General features: G+C 41.2%; 1 protein-coding gene across 2 annotated transcripts in view; it reads left to right on the forward strand.

The window, feature by feature from the left end:
• The window catches only part of LOC126234748 (globin C, coelomic-like), a 187206-nt gene that overhangs the window by 35679 nt on the left and 130526 nt on the right, over positions 1–21001 (forward strand). The window contains exons 2-4 of one of the 2 annotated variants that reach the window (XM_049943494.1): positions 7119–7312; positions 14185–14410; positions 16215–16902. The exons of the other annotated variant lie outside the window; for it this stretch is intronic. Of the exons in view, the coding sequence (XP_049799451.1) occupies positions 7119–7312; positions 14185–14410; positions 16215–16358 (564 nt within the window). The 3' untranslated portion in view covers positions 16359–16902. Of the gene's footprint in view, positions 1–7118; positions 7313–14184; positions 14411–16214; positions 16903–21001 lie in introns of those variants that run through there. 2 annotated transcript variants of the gene reach the window in all.

Genomic DNA, 21001 nt, shown 5'->3' on the forward strand with positions numbered 1-21001 from the left:
GTGAATCAATGGCAATGTGTCACCTGGTCGGGTAAACCAGGTTTCTCATTACGCCAGGTCGATGGTCATGCCCGGACATGCGGTCATCGAGACGAATGGCTGCTCGCATGAGCGGTTGGCGTCATTAGCCGGGAGGCCCCTTCCGGGGCAGGTCCGGCCGCCTTGGTGCAGGTCTTATTACATTCGACACCACATTGGGCGACCTACGCGCCGAATGGGGATGAAATGATGATGAAGACAACACAACACCCAGTCCCTGAGCGGAGAAAACCCCCGACCCAGCCGGGAATCGAACTCGGGCCCGTAGGACGGCAATCCGTCACGCTGACCACTCAGCTATCGGGGCGGACATCGAAGGTACTGTGAAATCTATGGACTGCATGAATATTGTTGCGGGCCATCTGCATCCCTCCATGGTTGATGTCTTCAGGGATGGCGATGGCATCTGCCAACAAAATAACTCTCCATGTCATACGGCCAGAAAATTTCCACAGAGGTTTGAGGCGTATGATAGTCAACCCGATGGAACACCTCTGGCGCACTGTTGGGCTCCAGATACGCATCCACAAACCACTGGGGATCGTTGTGACCCGTGCGTAAACGCTTCCGAAAATCTATCAAGGGCATGTCGAATACGTCACACACATAACTGCTGCAATATTAGTTTCCAAAGGTTGACTAGCACACTATTAAGTACGTGGTCATAGCGTTCTTACTCATCATTGTATAACACACATGGGATCTAAGAGTCTTAACGTGAATTTTGTAGCAGGTAGACTAAAGCAATTTTGTATGTACGAGGTGTGGCTAGAAAAAAAACCGGACTAGTACTGGTGAAACAATAAAACGAATGCAATAAGGCTGAAAGTCGCGTGGCCTGTCACGTGACTCTCGCTCCGCCTACTGCTCGAGTTTCATCTGCCTCCTGCACTCAGTCTGCCCGTGGCGTCTGTTTTAAGTAGTTGACATTTTGTCTGTGCGTCGGAAAATGTTGAGTGTACAGAAAGAACAGCGTGTTAACATCAAATTTTGTTTCAAACTAGGAAAATCTGCAAGTGAAACGTTTGTAATGTTACAACAAGTGTACGGCGATGATTGTTTATCGCGAACACAAGTGTTTGAGTGGTTTAAACGATTTAAAGATGGCCGCGAAGACACCAGTGATGACACTCGCACTGGCAGACCATTGTCAGCAAAAACTGATGCAAACATTGAAAAAATTGGTAAACTTGTTCGACAAGATCGCCGTTTAACAATCAGAGCAGTGTCTGAGTTAACAGGAGTTGACAAGGAAAGTGTTAGGCAGATTCTTCATGAAAGTTTCAACATGAACAAAGTGTGTTCAAAAATGGTTCCAAAGTGTCTCACAATTGAACAGAAGGAACGCCGAAGAATGATTTGTTCTGACATCCTGGAAAACATTGAAAGTGATCCCACCTTCTTACAAAATGTTATTACTTGCGATGAATCGTGGTTTTTTACTTACGATCCCGAAACTAAACGCCAATCGATGCATTGGAAAACTCCTGGTTCTCCACGACAAAAAAAAAAAAAAAAAAAAAAAAAAAAAAAAAAAAAAAACCGAATGTCAAAATCGAAATTCAAGGTAATGAAGAAGATTTTGGCAAAACACAACATTCCCATCTTAGATCATCCACCCTACTCACCTGATTTGGCCCCCTGTGACTTTTTTCTTTTCCCTAAAGTCAAGTCAGCTTTGAAAGGAACTAGATTTGAGACTGTTGAAGCAGTAAAAGAAAAAGCGACGGAAGTAATGTATGGACTTACCGAAAATGATCTGCAGCATTGCTATGAACAGTGGAAAATTCGTATGGAGCGGTGTAGAGACCGAGGAGGAGAGTACATTGAAGGAGATAACATGTAATTGTAAATAATTGTAAATAAATGTTTTTTCCAGGATCAGTCCGGTTTTTTTCTAGCCGCACCTCGTATGTGGTAAGCGGAGCGCTTTGGCAGATGCCTGCAGACAACACTTTAAGCTACTTTAGACCTCAAACGTCAGTTACGAACTGTATTCGGACTGTAGGGTTTGAATTCCCTTGGGCGATGAGGTCGTTAGAGGCGGAAAATCCACTCGGGTTGGGGAAAAATGGGGAGAGACATCGGCGATGGCCTGTACTGAGACACCAATCCGGTATTTGCATCAAGCGGTTTATGGGAAAACCACGGAAAGATAAAACCTAGGTGGTCGGTAGGCGATTTGAACCGCTGTCCTCCGGAAACAAAGACCCGTACCTTAACCAGGCCTTAACTCGCCTCGCCAGGCCTTACCCGGCCTCCCAGCCTTTCTTGAACCATTACCCAGGAGTGCAATCGGACATTTTCTAGTACCAACACCCTGCAACCACCCTCCTCCACATCACCAACTTTAGCGCCTTTAGAATGAAAAAGAAAACTCTTTGAACAGTTATATTTTTAAAATTATGGAAGCTGAATTATATTTCGTTTTTGTGGGTGTTTTATCAAGCTACGAACTAGTGAGTCAGTGAGACAATTGGTACTGATTACGTCTAACAACCCAACAACCTTTTTTGTACGTATTTGAATTGTTCTCAGTCAGCGTACGACTTAAATCAAGCCCCAGATCCACTCACTTCTTTCTTTTTATTTTCATTTCTATCATATTCAAAAATCTACTTTCGCATATATAAATCTTCGATGGACAGTTCTTTTCCACGTGTTGCGTTCTGGAAGTGTGTGTGTGTGTGTGTGTGTGTGTGTGTGTGTCTGTGTGTCTGTGTGTCTGTGTGTGTGTGTGTGTGAGTGTTGTTTTGAAATGAATGTTGAATCAGTTCCCGGTGTATCGCGAGAGCTAGCTACAATACATTCTCAGGTAAGAAAGCTGACTATCCCAGTGGCGTGGGCACTTGGTACAAAACATTTATTTTCCCTGCATTACCCCTCTCCCTAGTGATAACTGCTTCACCTACACTGTGCGCCCCAATTTAAAGTTAACTTATTTAAAGTGTGTGCCTTGTACTTACTGTTAGTAAATCACTTTGCTGGACTCCTTACTGTCGGAAATTGGTGGATTTCAGACTGTTAATGCTTTGTGTCTGACCAATAAAATAATAATAATAATAATAATAATAATAATAATAATATGTAGAGTGCTACAGTAAACTTATGTACTCACTGTTGTTTCGTATTGACAATTAGTTCATTTATCTGTTTTGAAGTGAGTAACGACGCAATTTCTGGTCTACTGCACAAACTATTACAATGTGGAGAACACACTTTAATCAAACATTTGGTATTTGTTACGTCTATGTCAAACGTTTCCCGTCATCGATGTATGGTAAAAAGCACAAAGTATGTATGTAGTGAGTGGTCTATATGAGTAACCTGTTATCTCCTCCGGATAGTGTCACGCATTAATGCTAATAATTGAGAAAAAGTAATTATTGATAACTCATATAACCAATATTATCATTTAAAAATGATTTAATTTCGTGACAGACACAAGCAAACCCTTTCTGTTTTCACCCCTCAGAAAATTTCATTTCACTCCTGAGGGGGTAATTACTCCCTGAACTACAATATAGGATTGTGGAGTTCTTACTACAAGCAATAGCTCGAACAAATTTTTATGTGGTTATGAAGCAGATATTTATCCAAATACACGATTTTCTTACTCGCAGTACAAACAGAAATAAAACTGTAAATAGTTGCTTTGTAACTTCTGCATACAGCGTGTGTGACTTGATTTAATTATGGAAGGGAACTTAAATTTCCTGTTTGATAGTGCTTCCCCTGCTCTAATACAAGTTTGAATAGCGAATGTGACATAGTATCTTTCTCATTGTAGTGTCAAGCGTTATGGAACCTTTTCGTCTAATTATTCGAATTTCACTTCTGTGAGTCTGGTTTGCGCCAGAAATCTTAAAACTGTAGTTTTCAGGGCGAAGTTTTACAAGCTGTATTAATTTCCCTTGGGTACAAAAATTGCATTGCATCTACGTATCTTTAGGGTAAGCTGACAGCAAAAATTTTGCAACGGCGTAACCTTCCTATCCTCGCTTGTAGACAGCCTGAGAGAACTAAGAACGTTATTCGTTAAGCCATTAAGAAATGCCATGGACAATAACGGTCCTACTACGTATCGCTGAGGTACACCAGAGGTCTTTACGCCCCTGGCGTTGTCCGCGATTAATAGAGACACACTGCCTACTGCCTCATACCAAGTATTCACATCAGTCGCACTGACTGTCTGTAATGCCCTAACCACATATAATAAACTCTAAGACAAAAAAAGAATACGAATCATGAAGGAATTATTCGAATGGGACGGAAATCGGCAGGTATGATGTACATATAGAGACAAACAACTAATTACTATTTCAGAAAATATGGATGATTTATTCAAGAGAAAGAGTTTCACAAATTGAGCAAGTCACTAACGCGTTGGTCCACCTCTGGCCATTTAGTAAGCAGTTATTCGGCTTGGCGCTTTCCATATAGTGTCTAAGGAGTTTATTTTCTCCTAACCTCTTCTCAGCACCTCCCTCTAGTTTCTTTCCGACTCCTTCCAGGCTTCTTTCTTCATTATTTATTGATTTCCACGTCTTTGCCACGTAGAAAGCTATGCTTTGCATAGAGGAATAGCCACTGTTTTCCTCCGATTTTTGTTCATTTGCTCGCATAGGAATGTCATCTTTGTAGAACACCTTCTTGGCTACCGCCATTCTCGAGCTTACGTCTGTGTCTATTTTAACTCCTCCGCTATAATAGTTACGTAGTAGTTAATTTTGCCGCCTACTGTAGTTTTTGTCGGTCTGTTGTTACTTTGGCTTTCTCTCCTTTTCCTCACAGTACTATGCTTTCGTCTTTTTCTTATTTATTTTCATTCCAAGTTCTTCTCATTTCAGATATAGGTCTTGCACCATTTCATGAAGCAACTTCTTCGATTCCGCTAACACTGCCATGTCGTCAGCAAGCCTTATACTTCTGCCTACCACACTCTCTACTCCTTTCCATCGACGCTCGTACTTCCATAGCCGAACTCGTTCACGCACGCCAGTGCGCTGCTCTCGATTTGGGGTAAATCTATTCGAATCCTGGTGCTGGGTGAAATTTTTGCTGCTAGTATCTGGCCTGCTGGGTGAGAAGAGGCGGTGGCATAAAGTTTCTGATCAGCAGTCTTCGCACCAGTGTCCTGGATTCTCTTTGCAGTGTCTTACGAAGTGAAAGACATGTGACACTGTTGGTAGTGATCTGTGCTTCAGATGGATACGTTAAGATCGGCGGCCCCCTTGCTAATGAGAGGAATAGGTTATGGGCCGGCACCGGGCTTCAGCCGCTCCCTTTTGCCATCATCATATAATACTAACATAACACTACACTATACGCACATGCATTACACTCACCGAAATAGGTGCCGCAGCGGTTAGCGCGCTGGACTTGCGTTCAGGAAGACGACGGTTCAAACCCGCGTTCGGCCATCCTGATTTAGGTTTTCCGTGATTTCTCTAAATCGCTTCAGGCAAAGGTCGGAATGGTTCCTTTGAAAGGGTACGGCCGATTTCCTTCCCTGATCCGATGGGACCGATGACATCGGTGTTTGGTCTCCTCCCCCAAATCAGCTAATCAACCTTTACACTCACCAGCGCTCTACAAATACACATATGACACAACTCTCACATGTTCGCAAGGAAAGCTGGGCATTGAGCACGGAGGAAGGGCGCCTTTTTCGACACGTGGGTGAACCCAGCCTGTTTGATATCCTAGTCAATAATTCCATTCGACATTTGAATTGTACATCTATGCACTCTCCTATGATGTGTTCCTCGCCCTGGTGTGGGAAGAATTTCCTCCACTAGTGTTTGGTCAGTAAGAGGAGGCGAGGGGTTGGCGAAAATTTTCTGATCATCAGAGACTTTGCGCCAGTACCATGGATTAAATTCCAAACCTCTTTATAGTGTCTCGTGAAATATGGAGATGTAACATTCGTGATGGTGATTTGTCGCAAGGGGATGTTAATTCCGTTACTTGGTACTATTGGAGAGAAGTATGCTATGAGTCAGCACCAGGTTCATCTTCCCCTTTCTGTCATCACGACACAATACAAAAATGACACCACTCTCTGCACCCATCACCGTCACCCACGCTCAATGTACACACTCTCGTACACCAAGTGGAAAGAAACCCCTTCCCAATTAGGTGGTTGGATAACCCGTCAGGGTCTCCCGCCCAAAATCGCCAAATACGTTGTTCTTCTTTTTTTCTTATCCCTCTGTATTTGTCTCGTAATACAATGGGATCAGCCCTCATGGCTGTGTCTCGGATTGCTAAGATCTTGTGCTTGGTGAGGAATGAGACCCAATATCTTGAGGAGTACATGGGGAGCATCTAGCCAACGTTGCCACATCTCCCAATAGATCCTTTACCATAGACTTTCAACGAAAACCCTCTTTTTGCTGTTGCTTGTTGATTTGCACGAAATCTGTGACACCGAAGACAACTTTCCCTCATCCTCTCAGTGATAAGTGCCACTCTGCACCACGAGCGGATTATACGAGTATCATTAGTTACATGGTCATGAGGTGTCTGGTCAGATCCAGCGAAGCATTATGGTTGCTATCACCGCATGTCGTAGCTTCTTTTGCTGCAGGCCAACATTCTGCACCACAGAGGCATCTGGACGGATTGCAGAGGGTGTATTTTGGATTTCAGTTGGTCCGATATCTTCGTATCACAAAGCACGCCATTCACTGTCCTACATCTAAGCCGTGCATTGCTTACGCAGTTTGTGATGTCGTGAACGAGTGAGCCGTCAGCAGCGAATTTTGAAACAAAGTACTTGAGGATATTTGTCTTTTTCAAATCTGTACCGTCTCTCTTGGTAACTGTTGACAGTTATTCAGGCGTCTTTATACTGAGGCTTAGTCTGAACTGCTCAATGCATTTCGTCCATATTTTGACGTGTCTTTGAGGGTAGTTACTGTCTTCATCAACCAGAAGAACATGATCAGCAGTGTCCCAGCTGCCAATTTCTGAATATCTCTGGTGACCATGTCGATTATAGTGATAAAGGGTTGGGGAGAAAGAACCATGCTACTCTTTGTTTGATTTTAAGACGTCGTGTGTGTCCATTGCAGATACAGATATCGTTCGGTATCAGGATGGGAGCGCTGCTGAGTTTCCTGTGGGGCGGCGGCAAGGCGACGCCCGCGCTGCCGGAGGTCCCCGACCCCGTGACAGGGCTGACGCCGCGCGAGAAGGACTTCGTCGTCACCACGTGGGGCTCTGTAAGGAAGGACATCACCAACAATGGCGTCCAGCTCTTCCTCAGGTCAGCCCACCCTGCTTACGCTGTGCCTGTTCAAGGCATTCACTGATCAGGAAATACTGGTATCACTGCTTTTAACCCTTTTACGACCGCTGGTACATAAGCGCTCGAAGCGCCGTAGATGGTGTAGAATTGGTACCAGGCAACAGTGTGACCCTCCACTGCTGGCGTAAGCCGAAGCAGTCAAATGGTGTCTAATGTAAGGTGGCTTGGTTTCTAAAACTGCAAGGTAAGCCTTCCAGGCGTCGCAATAATATCTAGGTACCCTCCAAAATAATGACTGGGGAAATTTGTGAGTATTAACTGAGACTCAAATCACAGTTACTTTGATTTATTCCGATAAAATTATTGACAAAACGACTGGAAAACAATGGCAACATTAATAGAATAAGGCCTTGGCATATCTGACATTTGCGGGGAAAGATGATAATAATCACTCAGTCGAATTAATTGTGGTTCCGAAGTTGCCAGTGATTGTTGTGACGTTAATTGAAAAAATATGATACTAACAGTACATAAGGAAATACATCACACCAGTGGTTTGAGATGAAAGGAGACTTCACTGGCGTTAAAACACAAATATTCAGAGTGAAGCCTGAAATAAATGAATTAGTATGAAATGACTTCAATACCCCTACACATCATATCGTGGTTGTGGCTCGATCTCGCCACAGTATCGCAGGCGTAGACTGAAGTGGCGTGAGAATCAATCACTGGAGGAACGGACGACCCTCCCCAGCTTCTAAGTGCAGATCAGCTCGACAATTTTCTAGGTCACCTCAGGTGGCATGTCAAGCCGGCAGAGTTGACGTTGGCTCTCAGGGTGGAAGTCTGGAAGCGGAGGCCCCTGAAGACCGAGAGCGAAAGATGATTTCTGATCGAAGATTTACTACTAGGAAACTTCATATTGCCGTGTTTTGTCTCTCTTACTAAATTCAGATTGTTTGGGCTCTGGATCTTCTGAGCACTGACTCATACATATTCTCCTTAGAAAATAATAGCCCCTTCCTCCAGAAGGTTAACCAACAGGATTTGTCTTACCATCTTCCACTGACAAAGTTCGCTTCACTTACTCTCTCTGTCTCTCTCTGTGATCAATGAGGCGGTCTTCGTTGAAGCCGTCCTATTTCTCTTTCTGAACTGTAGTTCATTTACGTTTGTCAATGCTGGCGAATTCTTTACAGACGAATGGACTAACTGGTAGAAGCCGACGTCGGGGAAGATCAGTTTGGATTCCGTAGAAATATTGGAAAACGAGAGGCAATACTGACCCTACGACTTATCCTAGAAGATAGATTAAGGAAAGGCAAACCTACGTTTCTAGCATTTGAAGACTTAGAGAAAGCTTTTGACAATGTTGACTGGAATATTCTCTTTCAAATTCTGAAGGTGGTAGGGGTAAAATAAAGGGAGCGAAAGGCTATTTACAATTTGTACAGAGACCAGATGGCACTTATAAGAGTCGAGGGACATGAAAGGGAAGCAGTGGTTGGGAAGGGAGTGAGACAGGGTTTTAGCCTCTCCCCGATGTTATTCAATCTGTATATTGAGCAATCAGTAAATAAAACGAAAGAAAAATTCGGAGTAGGTATTAAAGTCCGTAGAGAAGAAGCAAAAACTTCGAGGTTTGCCGATGACATTGTAATTCCGTCAGAGACAGCAAAGGACTTGGAAGAGCAGTTGAAAGGAATGGACAGTGTCTTGAAAGGAGGATATAAGATGAACGTCAATAAAAAAAAACGAGGATAGTGGAATGTAGTCGAATTAAGTCGGATGATGCTGAGGGAATTAGATTAGGAAATGAGACACTTAAAGTAGTAAAGGAGTTTTGCTATTTGGGGAGCAACATAACGGACGATGGTCGAAGTAGAGAGGATATAAAATGCTGACTGTCAATGGCAAGGAAAGAGTTTCTGATGAAGAGACATTTGTTAACATCGAGTATAGATTTAAGTGCAAGGAAGTCATTTCTGAAAGTATTTGTATGGAGTGTTACCATGTATGGAAGTGAAACATGGACGATAAATAATTTGGACGATAAGAGAAAAGAAGCTTTCGAAATGTGGTGCCACAGAAGAATGATGAAGATTAGGTGGGTAGATCATATAACTAATGAGGAGGTATTGAATAGAACTGGGGAGAAGAGGAATTTGTGGCACAACTTGACTATAAGGAGGGATCGGTTGATAGGACATGTTCTGAGGCATAAAGGGATCACCAATTTAGTATTGGAGGGCAGCGTGGAGGGTAAAAATCATAGAGGGAGACCAAGAGATGAACACACCAAGCAGATTCAGAAGGATGTAGGTTGCAGTAGGTACTGGGAGATGAAGAATGTTGCACAGGTTAGAGCAGCATGGAGAACTGCATCAAACCAGTCTTAGGACTGAAGACCACAGCAACAAAAATGCTGGCGGTTCTTATCTAGTGTCAACATTTGTATTTTGGAGACTCAGTACGTTCCCACAACTGCGGGATCCCAATATGTCTTTGAGATGTTTATCTCCGTTGTCCAGTGCTTTCTAAGAAACAGTTAACCGTCTACATTTAGGCACAATAGTGTCTTCTGCTAAAAAATGAACCTTCTCACTCTACTCCCAGCTTGTAAAACTTTTTCCCAGGAGTTTTCACGACTGAAGTTCCTATCTTCGTTCATTCATAGCGAAGATGGACGTCGCGGTGTGTCACAACAAAAGCACGGCTAATGGCCAATGGGCAATGGAGCCTCTCCTCTCCCTCCGCAAGCCTTCTGTGAGTTGGCTCTAGGGATGGTGGCTGACTGTATTGTCCCTGGCAATCTGAGTGCTTCTTCCACTGCTCAGAATGCTTTCAATGTTCTTTCACTTCTGCAAACCATGCAAATTCGAATCACGAGTAAAAGAAAAGTAGGGCTCGATTAGTCAATTACCAACAATCACTAGTACCGCTGTTTATCGCATTCCTCGACCTCAATTGAGTATTTCTATCAAATGGTTCTTTCATTATGAATTTGCATACGTAATTGACCGTTTCCAGAAAAAGAGTTGCGTAACGGAATGTGCCAGTCGATCTTAGAGAATGAGGGATGACGTAGAGAGGTGACATAATGGCAGGAAAGAGTGTTTGGAAGTGCCCATCTATACACCATGATCGAAGTTGCCCGATTTGTTGGTGTGTCATCGCAGACCGTCCAATGTGTGTACAAAGAGTGGTACACCACACGCAACCATGTCACGTGCCGTAAAAACAGTGGTCGAAGAAAGACTCTGCCGGCCGAAGTGGCCGTGCGGTTAAAGGCGCTGCAGTCTGGAACCGCAAGACCGCTACGGTCGCAGGTTCGAATCCTGCCTCGGGCATGGATGTTTGTGATGTCCTTAGGTTAGTTAGGTTTAACTAGTTCTAAGTTCTAGGGGACTAATGACCTCAGCAGTTGAGTCCCATAGTGCTCAGAACCATTTGAACCATTTTTTTGAAGAAAGACTCTAACCGAGAGGGACCAGGGATGAGAGTCACACTTGTCATGTACAGCCGCTTTCAACTAGACAGGAATTGGTTCAAAAATGGTTCAAATGGCTCTGAGCACTATGGGACTTAACATCTGTGGTCATCAGTCCCCTAGAACTTAGAACTACTTAAACCTAACTAACCTAAGGACATCACACACATCCATGCCCGAGGCAGGATTCGAACCTGCGACCGTAGCAGTCGCGCGGTTCCGGACTGAGCGCCTAGAACCGTGCGTGGAGGGTGTAGTTCTAGCCAGAGGTTTATCTGTGATGTTGCGACGGTATTTTCGGATCACGACTTACGCCGGCTCATTCAGGTTACCCTGAATATGAACCAGTATGTATCATTTTTGGTGACCACGAGTTACTCTTTTTCTTTTCTCTGCTGGGCCTGCAGCTTGCATAAGGTCATAATGTGACATCTTCTTTATACTTTTGACACAATTAGCTGCAAATTGTTTATGTCTTGTTGATTACATAAGCTTATAACAAGCTTTTTTCAGCATCTGTGCCACCGCCATGTGTTCCTGTTGACGTCACATTTATACATCGTTTTATTCTACATCTACGTGATTTTATGTTGTCCTTTACTATGCAGGACGTCCATAAATCATCTTGGAACGCAATTTTTTTGTATTTTCTATGTTGTTAATATAGATTAAGAATTTACCTTTGTCCTTTACTGTGCAGGACGTCCATAAATCATCTTGGAACGTAATTTTTTGTATTTTCTATGTTGTTAATACAGATTAAGAATTTACCATCTATACAAATGTCACGTTATTTTTTTATACTTGTAAAATGACAAATCCTTCCAATGCTGCTTCATATTTACAAATAAATCATACCTTAGGTAGTCAGGGATATTTCATGCCAGAGATATTGTGCAATATGTAGATGTGCGATCTTAATGTTGTCTTTTGTGTTTTGTTTATCGGGTTTTCATATCTTTTCTTTTCTCTTCTGTCAATAAAATGTGAGAAACGTATCTGCGATGGTACCTGCTACGCAGTTTCCCCATTGGTACCCCACCTTTTTGTGTGTATAATTTCTTATAAAATTCAAAATAATTATCTGATAGCGCGAGCTGTAGTAATTTTATGAGTTCGTAAGTTTCAGCAGGCGCTGCCTTTCTATATCAGAGGAGGTTGTCTTTCATAATTTCAGTTGTCTCAACTACCGGTACGTTTGTATACAAATTTGTTGGATCGAAATTATCATTATCGTGATTAATTTACTGGTAGATATTCTCGCCTTTCAATATGAGCTCAGCCGAGTTCACAGGGCTGCACCCACACGTTCCTGTATTTACGGACCCCACATTGTGTTCGTGTTCTCTAGTTTTGACTCGGGCGTGTATGAACCCAGCTGTATTTTGCGCCCTAAAGCAAAACAAAACAAAACAAATCGTCAGACATCCTACCACATCACCACTGGCCCGCGGAATTACTTGATCTTAATACCGTAAAAAAAAGTTTGAGACCATCTGTAACACCAAGTGAATCGTAGCAGTCAACATCCCCACAATTTGGGAGATTTACATGATCTAATCATCAATAAGTGACGTCTGCTGGATGTGGTATACCTGAAGATACTTGCGAACGCTCTTCCTCGCTATAGTGACATTTTCAATGCCAGTGGTGGGTATACTCAGTTCTAGCGCGGTATCTCCTGGCAATGTCCCATTGATACATCTGCGCCCCACTGCCCGCAGTTATAGGGACGTCCCTGTTTTCTGGGATGCTGCTATCTGTTCTGGAGCTTAAGAACTACTTGGAACCAACAGAACGTGTCCGCCTAAAGCACAGATTTTCACTTGGTTGTTGTAGTTATATATCAATTGCACTGTGTAGATGCACTTTTCGTTGTTTTCTTTGGTTTCTGCGAGAGATATAGGCAATTTTAAGATGTGGACATGATTATTTTCTTGTAACTTTGTTCGGTACGAAGATGTGACCAGCAGTACGTCTCCTTAAAACATGTCACGATGTACAATTTATGTAAACATGACGTTATTATAAACGTTACACAAAACTAGCCCTGACTTTCCTGTACTACTACACAGTACAGATATGCAGGGTACGTAACTCGTCCACTTGCTGGAGCTGCCAGTTCATTCAATTTTGGACAATTCTGAGCAAGGCGACTTCCTTTCCCTCCCGTGTGAATCTTGTTGATTTCAAGGCACAGTCTTGAGGTAAAAGAGGAGCTCCTGGTCCCTCCAGATTTCAACAGCCGATGTGGCTTCAAAGTTAACAGAGCTTGACGATTTCCGCTTTAACCACAGCACGTACAAACACTTCTTTCTGCGAAAGACGGGCAGATTTCTCTAAAGAATTGATTGCACACTTTGTTTGAGACGACAACACTTGTTAAATCAGATCCAGTTCCGAAAATCTTCTCCCGCCGTTGGCAGCATCTCTTTGACATCAGATCCTAGTCCGAGAGCTGGATTTGCAGGAAAATGTCGGATTTTGACTGCTGACATGTGGGAGGCATTGCAGTATGTACCTTTCCTTTTGCGAGTGCTGGTTAATTGACAGGAAACTGATTGATAGCTTTAGTAAAAATGTCATCATTCGTTTTTCTCTGGTTCACGAAAATGTTAGTGGTTTCGTTTGTTGCTGTAAGGGACAAATCATCTGTCCCTGGTTAGAAAATGGGCGTATCAATTGTCGATTTATTGATTCTCTTATGGTGATTTGTACCAGGTTCGAAGATGATTCCTTAGGTAAGTGGCATATCAAGGGTGTTTCAAAATTTCTTTTACAGACTTTTGGAAGAGGTTCCTTATATAAAACAAGAAAAAAATGTGTTGTAAGCACGGGTCCGAAATGGATACATTAAGAGCTATAACCACTTATTCATGTTCGATGTTGTAAAACAGATCTGTTCTAGTGCATGCTCTTTGATTTCCGTATTTTGGGATGTGGTAGTGTGGACCAAAACAAGAAAAATAATCCAATAAACATGGACTCTAAAAGGCAATCTTATGATCTGTGAGCACTTCTTCAATAGAAGAGATGTGTTTTACAGTAGCGAAGGTGAACAGATGCACATAGCTCTTAAGGTAGGGTTTGTGTCTATTAGAACTCATGTTTACTACACATTTTTTCTTGTTTTGGTCTAAGGAACTTGTTCCCAAAGCTTGTGAAAGTATTTCTGAAACACCCTGTATATATCTCTTAATACATTATTTCTCTGGGTGACAATAATTTGTAAAATAATTAATATTTTGTCTGAAGGAATTCGTCTGACTACAATAATTTTCAAGATTTAGATATATTTTACGAAAGTCAGCGCAAATGTAAATACTGGAAACCTATGGGAGGATGTGGGGCAGCTGTTCTTTTGTACGGCCCCCTGACGGTATCCCTGCTTCTTTGACAGGTTTTTCGACAAGCTGCCCGCTGCGCAAAAGAGGTTCTCCAGCTTCGCGGACTTGCCGCGCGACGAGCTCGCCACGTCCAAGAGGCTGAAGGCGCACGCCAACAGCGTCATGTACTCCATAGACTCCATCGTCTGCAACCTGGACGACCCTGAAGTGCTAGAAGAGATGTTACTGAAGATCGGGAACAATCACGGCCGGCACAAGGTTCCAGAAGACGAGTTCAGGGTTAGTATCCTACTCTCAAAATGCAGCTTGTATTGCTGGATTAATAATGGCGATTATAGACAGTTCTCTGTTCGTGTTATACCACTGTAAATACCGGATGTGTCTGGGAGGGTACTTCTGGCACTAGTATCATTATTACTCTCTAAGCCTCCGTATGAGCTCACGGTCATTTAGCGAGACGTATGTGGAAAGAAAAATGGTTCAAATGACTCTAAGCACTATGGGACTTAACATCTGAGGTCATCAGTTCCATAGACTTAGACCTATTTAAACGTAACTAACCTAAGGACATCACACACACCCATGCCCGAGGCAGGATTCGAACCTGCGACCGTAGCAGCAGCGCAGTTCCGGGCTGAAGCGCCTAGAACCGCTCGGCCACAGCGGCCAGCAAATCACGGAAAACCTAACTCAGAATGAACGGACGCGGGTTTGACCCGTCGTCCTACCGAATGCGAGTCCAGTGTGCTAACCACTGCACCAACTCGCTCGGCTTCTATTATGTACCTATTAAATGCATAAATAGTTGATTCAGTAGAGTGGCCCTTTTGAAATCTAAAATGTGTTTGGCTATCCGTCCTATTACTACTCATGTGCTTGACAAAAAAATTGAATAGAAATACTAGCTTTTTTCTACCAAACCACGTGCGCGCACAATAAACCACACAACTGCCTACAAAAATCGAAATAAGAAAACTGCTCAAAACTCCATACACACGCACTGAAAACGCTTTTGTGGATTCTTTGAGGTTCTCCATACTAAGAAAATGACATTTTTTGTCAGTACGTATCACCAAAATACATCAAAAACAAGTAACACTGTCATAGAGCACCTTCACCCCAGGTGGCGCCCGAGTTGCCCGCTATATCCGTGAGGTCTGCCACCCAACTCTCTAAAATATTTCACCACTCAGGTCAGGCCCACGAACACAGTGCGGGCATTCGAATTGGCCACCCCTTTCTCCCACTAACAGTACTCCTATAGAAAGTGCTCCGTCCTGTCAGGAGTACTCGAAATATTGGCATTACTGCTGGCAGAATTTTTGAGGTCAGCAGAAAGTCAATGGAAAATCTCTCACACTTAATCGAGCCTGAAAGATTACAACGTTCATAATAAGTTGAGAGTATCCTCTACAACCCATTCAACGTTGATTTGATTTAGGAAAACAAACCAATCCTTTCTAGTCTGGCAGATAGAACCACACTACAATGGGTCGCTGAAATTCCATCGGACACTCGTCGTCTATTGTCGCCGGCGGCGAAAGTGACATTTCCGCGGCGCAGCCACATACTGGGTCACACTTAAAAGTAAATAAAATCCCTGCTCCAAATACAATCTAAATCGGATGACTGCTTCCACAAACCTTTGTCTCAACAGGCTCTGAAATGATAAGTTACATGATTATCTTTCATGTTACAAATAGTCGCGATTTTCATACTACAGTCCAAGATGGACCAGATAAAGTATAGCATTTCCCTTCATCCTATCCTTCAAGAAGAGATTATAATCACTTCTGAGATAAAACAGTGCAATTATGAGCCCGTCTATACAATAATAGTGAGTTGCTTAGCTGTAACTTCGAGCTGTGTGTTTTTATAGAGGTAAAATGCTGACTGGACTTCCTACATGCTCCAAATATTCTACATGTCTACATAAACATTTTAGTATGCAACAAACACACGAAATCCACAGTTTTAATTTCTAAGTGCAACACAACAGGATAATTACCCAGCATCACCGTTACAGACTCCATTGCTACGACTTTGGTGGCCACTTACACTGACACTGTTGTGTTGTTCACAGGTTCTGAAGGATGTGCTGATGCAGCTGCTGAGGGATGCTTTGGACATTCACAAGAGCCCCGTAGGGGAGCAGGCCTGGAGCAAGGCCATTGACGTCATGTACAAGAGCATCTTCAAGGGCATGGCAGAGACCAGAGACAAGTGATAGCTGCGCCCTGGGAGGTGTTTGTCCTAATTTTCTGCAGCAGCTGTCTACCCACTAGTATCACTGCCAGACCGATGGCAGCTCTACTGCACATGGTGCACATTCTGTACAAATTGAAAGCTTTAATCTTGTGTGCTGTGTTGGATTGTAGTCAGGAAGCAGTGGCTACACTCAGCTATTTAATCAAGGGTGATAAAGTAGGATATTCAGCATGATTCATTTAGAGTACTGAAAACTCTGTCCTACGAATTGTCGATGTTCACACTGAAATCAACCGGTATTGTTAAAAAAGTACAATATCAAATATAGTACCACGATAAACAAGTAACTGTAAGAAATAGGAGCCTTTTGAAACAATATTAAGATGAAATACAGGAAGGATGATAACTTATCAGAAACAAATTAATTTTGTTCATTCATTCTGTATCTGTGGGGAAGCCTGGCGAAAAGACATAGGTAAACAGATAAATATGTGGTAAATATAAGTCTACCTTTATAAAAATATTTTTGGATAAAGGAGACCCTAGTGACACAACGACATGTATTCACACGCACACTGAAATTGTTTTATTTTTATGATGTAATCATGAATGATAAAAATAAAAATCTTTTGAAACAATAACATTTAGTATTTTGTTTTAACAAAAGTCAGTATCTCATATCAGACAGTGTTCATGAACTGTCTGCTATAGATTATGCACCTATGTAAAGTGATCGTTTCTTTCTGTGTCTTATAGCTTGCTAACAATATACATTTATCTTTAAGTTTGCTATAATGTCTTTCGTTATTAATAAGATTTTCCGAAATGCAGACTTTTTCATGTCTTATTTGAACAAAAATGGAAAACTAACCAGCTAAGTTTATATATTACTGTCTACCTTCTTCTACCTTCTTTCTGTCTATTCTGTACATATATAAATTGAAGTCCCCTGCTCACTTTTGTCTGGGTGTTTGGGCTAATCTCAGAAACTACTGTAGAGTTTTCGATGCGGTTTTCACTAATAGGTTGACTTTCTTACGAGGAAGGTTTGTTTGTGTAATTTATAAAGATTTTGTACAAATTAGTTGATTTAAACTGAATTAGACTCCCATTGCAGTGATGCCATTGCCATCTAGCAGTGAATGTCAGAACGTAGGAGCATAGCTCCGTGCAGCACTATACAAGCAGCACCAAATTGACAAGTCAGAGTGGACGAAAGCTGCTCTTAGTTTGATGTACCAGCGACGGGAGGAATGTGTTCGGCGTGATGCAGTCAGAGTGATGCGACTTAATGTGTTCAGATATTATTTCTTTGGTCACTTCGAAATTATGCATAAGATTGGAAAATGAATCTTCACTGGCGAGAAAGGACCACAGTCCTTTTACGTCCTCATAAACACTGGTCCATTCATAAGCTTTTTAAAGAAGTAAGCAGTCATGGGCGAGATCTTCTCGACAGCTTACAAATAGAGAATGGGATGGGAGTCAGAATTTCTTGCAGATGAATACAGAAAATTTCGAAAGATTGCTACAGATGGTGGCGGGACGCATCAAAAAAGAAAGAAAACGACAGTTACAGGCTGTCAATTTCTGCTTTTCTCAGGGTAATGGTCCCAATTTGCACTTATGATTCACTGCACACACTTCAAACAACAGACAGTGAGTTACTTAACTTCCAAGCATTTTATGCAATCATTTGAGAATGACTGAATAGTGAAAAAATATTCGAATCCAAAGACTATGACTTTTACTTGTCTCTGCAAAAAGTAAAAAATTTTCCAAGGGATGCGACTTTAGTAGGTTTATATTCAAAACGTTCTTTTCAGCAGAGGAGCTTATGAATCAACTTTCAGTTTTCTGCTTCCCTTCATTCAAACCTACATATGGACAAGCTTCTTTGCGTTGTAAGGTGGAAACGTATGCCATGATGAGCCCCTGAAAACTAATTGCAGCATTGAGACTCAACAATGAACATTACATACTGAGGTTTACAGGAGAAGTACTATCACATGCTACACATCTAGATTAAGTGCAGTATTCTTGAAGTATTAAAACATTCTACATGCTGTGCTGATGTCCCGGCATGTACAACTGATTATGTTACAAGATCCGATGATGACAGCATAGACCTGTCTAAAGCAGTCATACTAGTAAACATAGTAATAAAAAGAATTGCTAGCAATCTTGGCTACCTTGAGTCTTCAAGAATAATGTGACGTTCAGATTGCCCCAAACTGAAGCAATGTCAAGCATATACAGATGAGGTGTGCTTTCACTTTTTTTTTTTTTATTTGTGGCCTTTAAACACTATCTTCTCCCACCAGCCTACGGTACATGACATGCTGCAAATTGATACACATGTCCAGTATCTCTCTCTCTCTCTCTCTCTCTCTCTCTCTCTCTCTCTCTCTCTCTCTCTCTCTCTCTCTCTCTCTCTCTCTCTCACACACACACACACACACACACACACACACCACCACCACCACCACCACCACCACCACCACCACCACCACCACCACCACCATGATTCACATGGAATACATTGGTTATAAACATATTAATTAAGTCATATAACGAGCAAACTGGCTGAACTAAGATCAATTAAAAGACCCTGCCAAACGTCTCTGTCTGTATAGGGATTTTGATACGGTTGCCACTATCTAATAAGCTGATTCAAGGGGAAAATTTGTTTATATAATGTATTACTGCTATGCCAGACAAGTCATCCAGCCATTGATACCTAGTGCTACCTGTGCAAAGTTGGGGTGGGTTGCTAATGAAGTTACAAATTGTTTTATCACACACACACACACACACACCTTATATATATATATATATATATATATATATATATATATATATATATATATATATATATATATAAGAATGGAATGTGAAAAATTGCTATGCAACGAAACAAAATCTTTCGAGCATATCAGAGACATGTTCACATGAGGATGAGGAATTCTGAAGACTATTAGTAACTCATGGAATCACAGATTTCAAGATTTTATTATAACATATTGCATATTCTTGTTTTTTCTTAATACATTTTTCAGATGAAATACGAACAGAAAATTCTGAGCCTATCAAAGATATGTTCACCTAATGATGAGGAAGTCTGAAAACATTTAGCAGCTTGGAGAACCACAGATATCATTGAATCATATTGTGTATTCACATTTATTCTCAATAATTTTAATAATTCAGTGTCGTTTGATATGTTATCACAGACTTGTTGATCTATGAAATGTATGAGATGGTATCACTTAAAACCCAAAATTTCAACTTCTTATTGTAAATTAAATTTTAGATATATTTAGGGTGCTCCATTTGCAAATTTGTAAATCTCATGTGATAACATACTAAATGTTTCACAGATCACTCAGTAGTGAGAAACCACTACTGAACACTGATAACAACAAAGGTATATTACTCAGGCAAGGTGATGATTAGCATCTTGAATTTAAATGTACATCTCCAACAAAATCTGGTACTTATGACTTTGTGTCCAGTACATCAAATAGAACCTTGCAACTTACCAAGGTGAAGGAGTTGCTTGTATCACTAGTACATGTCACGAAACTGGAAACAGTATGTATTTAAATCTCATTGTCCTCATACTAGGCACAGTATGTTACCACAACTTGTAACATTGTATGCTATTATGGTCTTCAATCCAAACAGTAGTTTGAGGCAGGTCTTATGCTCATCTATCTGTGCCAGTCTCTTAATCTCTGTATAAATTCTGAAACCCACAGCTGTTCCACCTTGATTACTGTAGTCAACATTTGCTCTCCCTCTATATTATTTACCCCAAAATATCACTCTTTTATCATATTCGTGATTCCTTGATACTCAGCATGTGTCCTGTCAACTGATCCCATCTTTTGGTAAAGCTGATCCTTACAGTTCCTTTTTGACTTCGGTCTTACATTATATGAAGATGCAATAATGTAATTTTCTGTCCACAAAATTTTTATGCCTTGTATAGTTGACCATTAGGAATACAGCACGATACAACTGTTCCAATTTATTTCCTATTCACGTTTGTTCAGACTATAGTGCATTTTCTTCCTTATTGCCAGTCTTTTATGTGTAATAATTTGCTTATAAAGTGACTACCAATCCTTATTGTTAGTTTATTAGTTCCATGATCTGTATAGTACACCTTACAAAAATGTAAGATATGTCTCTTGCTCACAACTGTAGTAATGTTTTTCCAGTATTTGTATGGGCGGTGACACCTACAAGTTTATTTCTAAAATCACTTTTATTATCTGTTTATATGTTTAATCCCTCAGGTAGGTGATGAAATTTACTGAGCAAATATAAGTGAATTTAAACATCTAAGAATATCTACAAGAAATTATATGATATGTACTACAAGTTATTACATATAGATGCATCAAAATATTACAGCCCTCAGTGCTTATTCATTGACTTTTTTACATTTATTGTTCATGTAGAATATGAGGCAGAAATCTATGTACCATCTTTATTTTAACTACATGCTAATCCATTTTATGATATTTTACCAAATTATTTTCTTGTATTTCTCATTCTTTGTCCTTGTATATCTTCTGGTAACTTGTTTAAGAGTTTGATCACTACAAAAATAAATGTTGCTTATTTATCAAGATGAAAGGTCAGTTATACTTA

Source organism: Schistocerca nitens, chromosome 2 (genome assembly GCF_023898315.1).
Source record: "Schistocerca nitens isolate TAMUIC-IGC-003100 chromosome 2, iqSchNite1.1, whole genome shotgun sequence".
NCBI classification, from domain to species: domain Eukaryota; kingdom Metazoa; phylum Arthropoda; class Insecta; order Orthoptera; family Acrididae; genus Schistocerca; species Schistocerca nitens.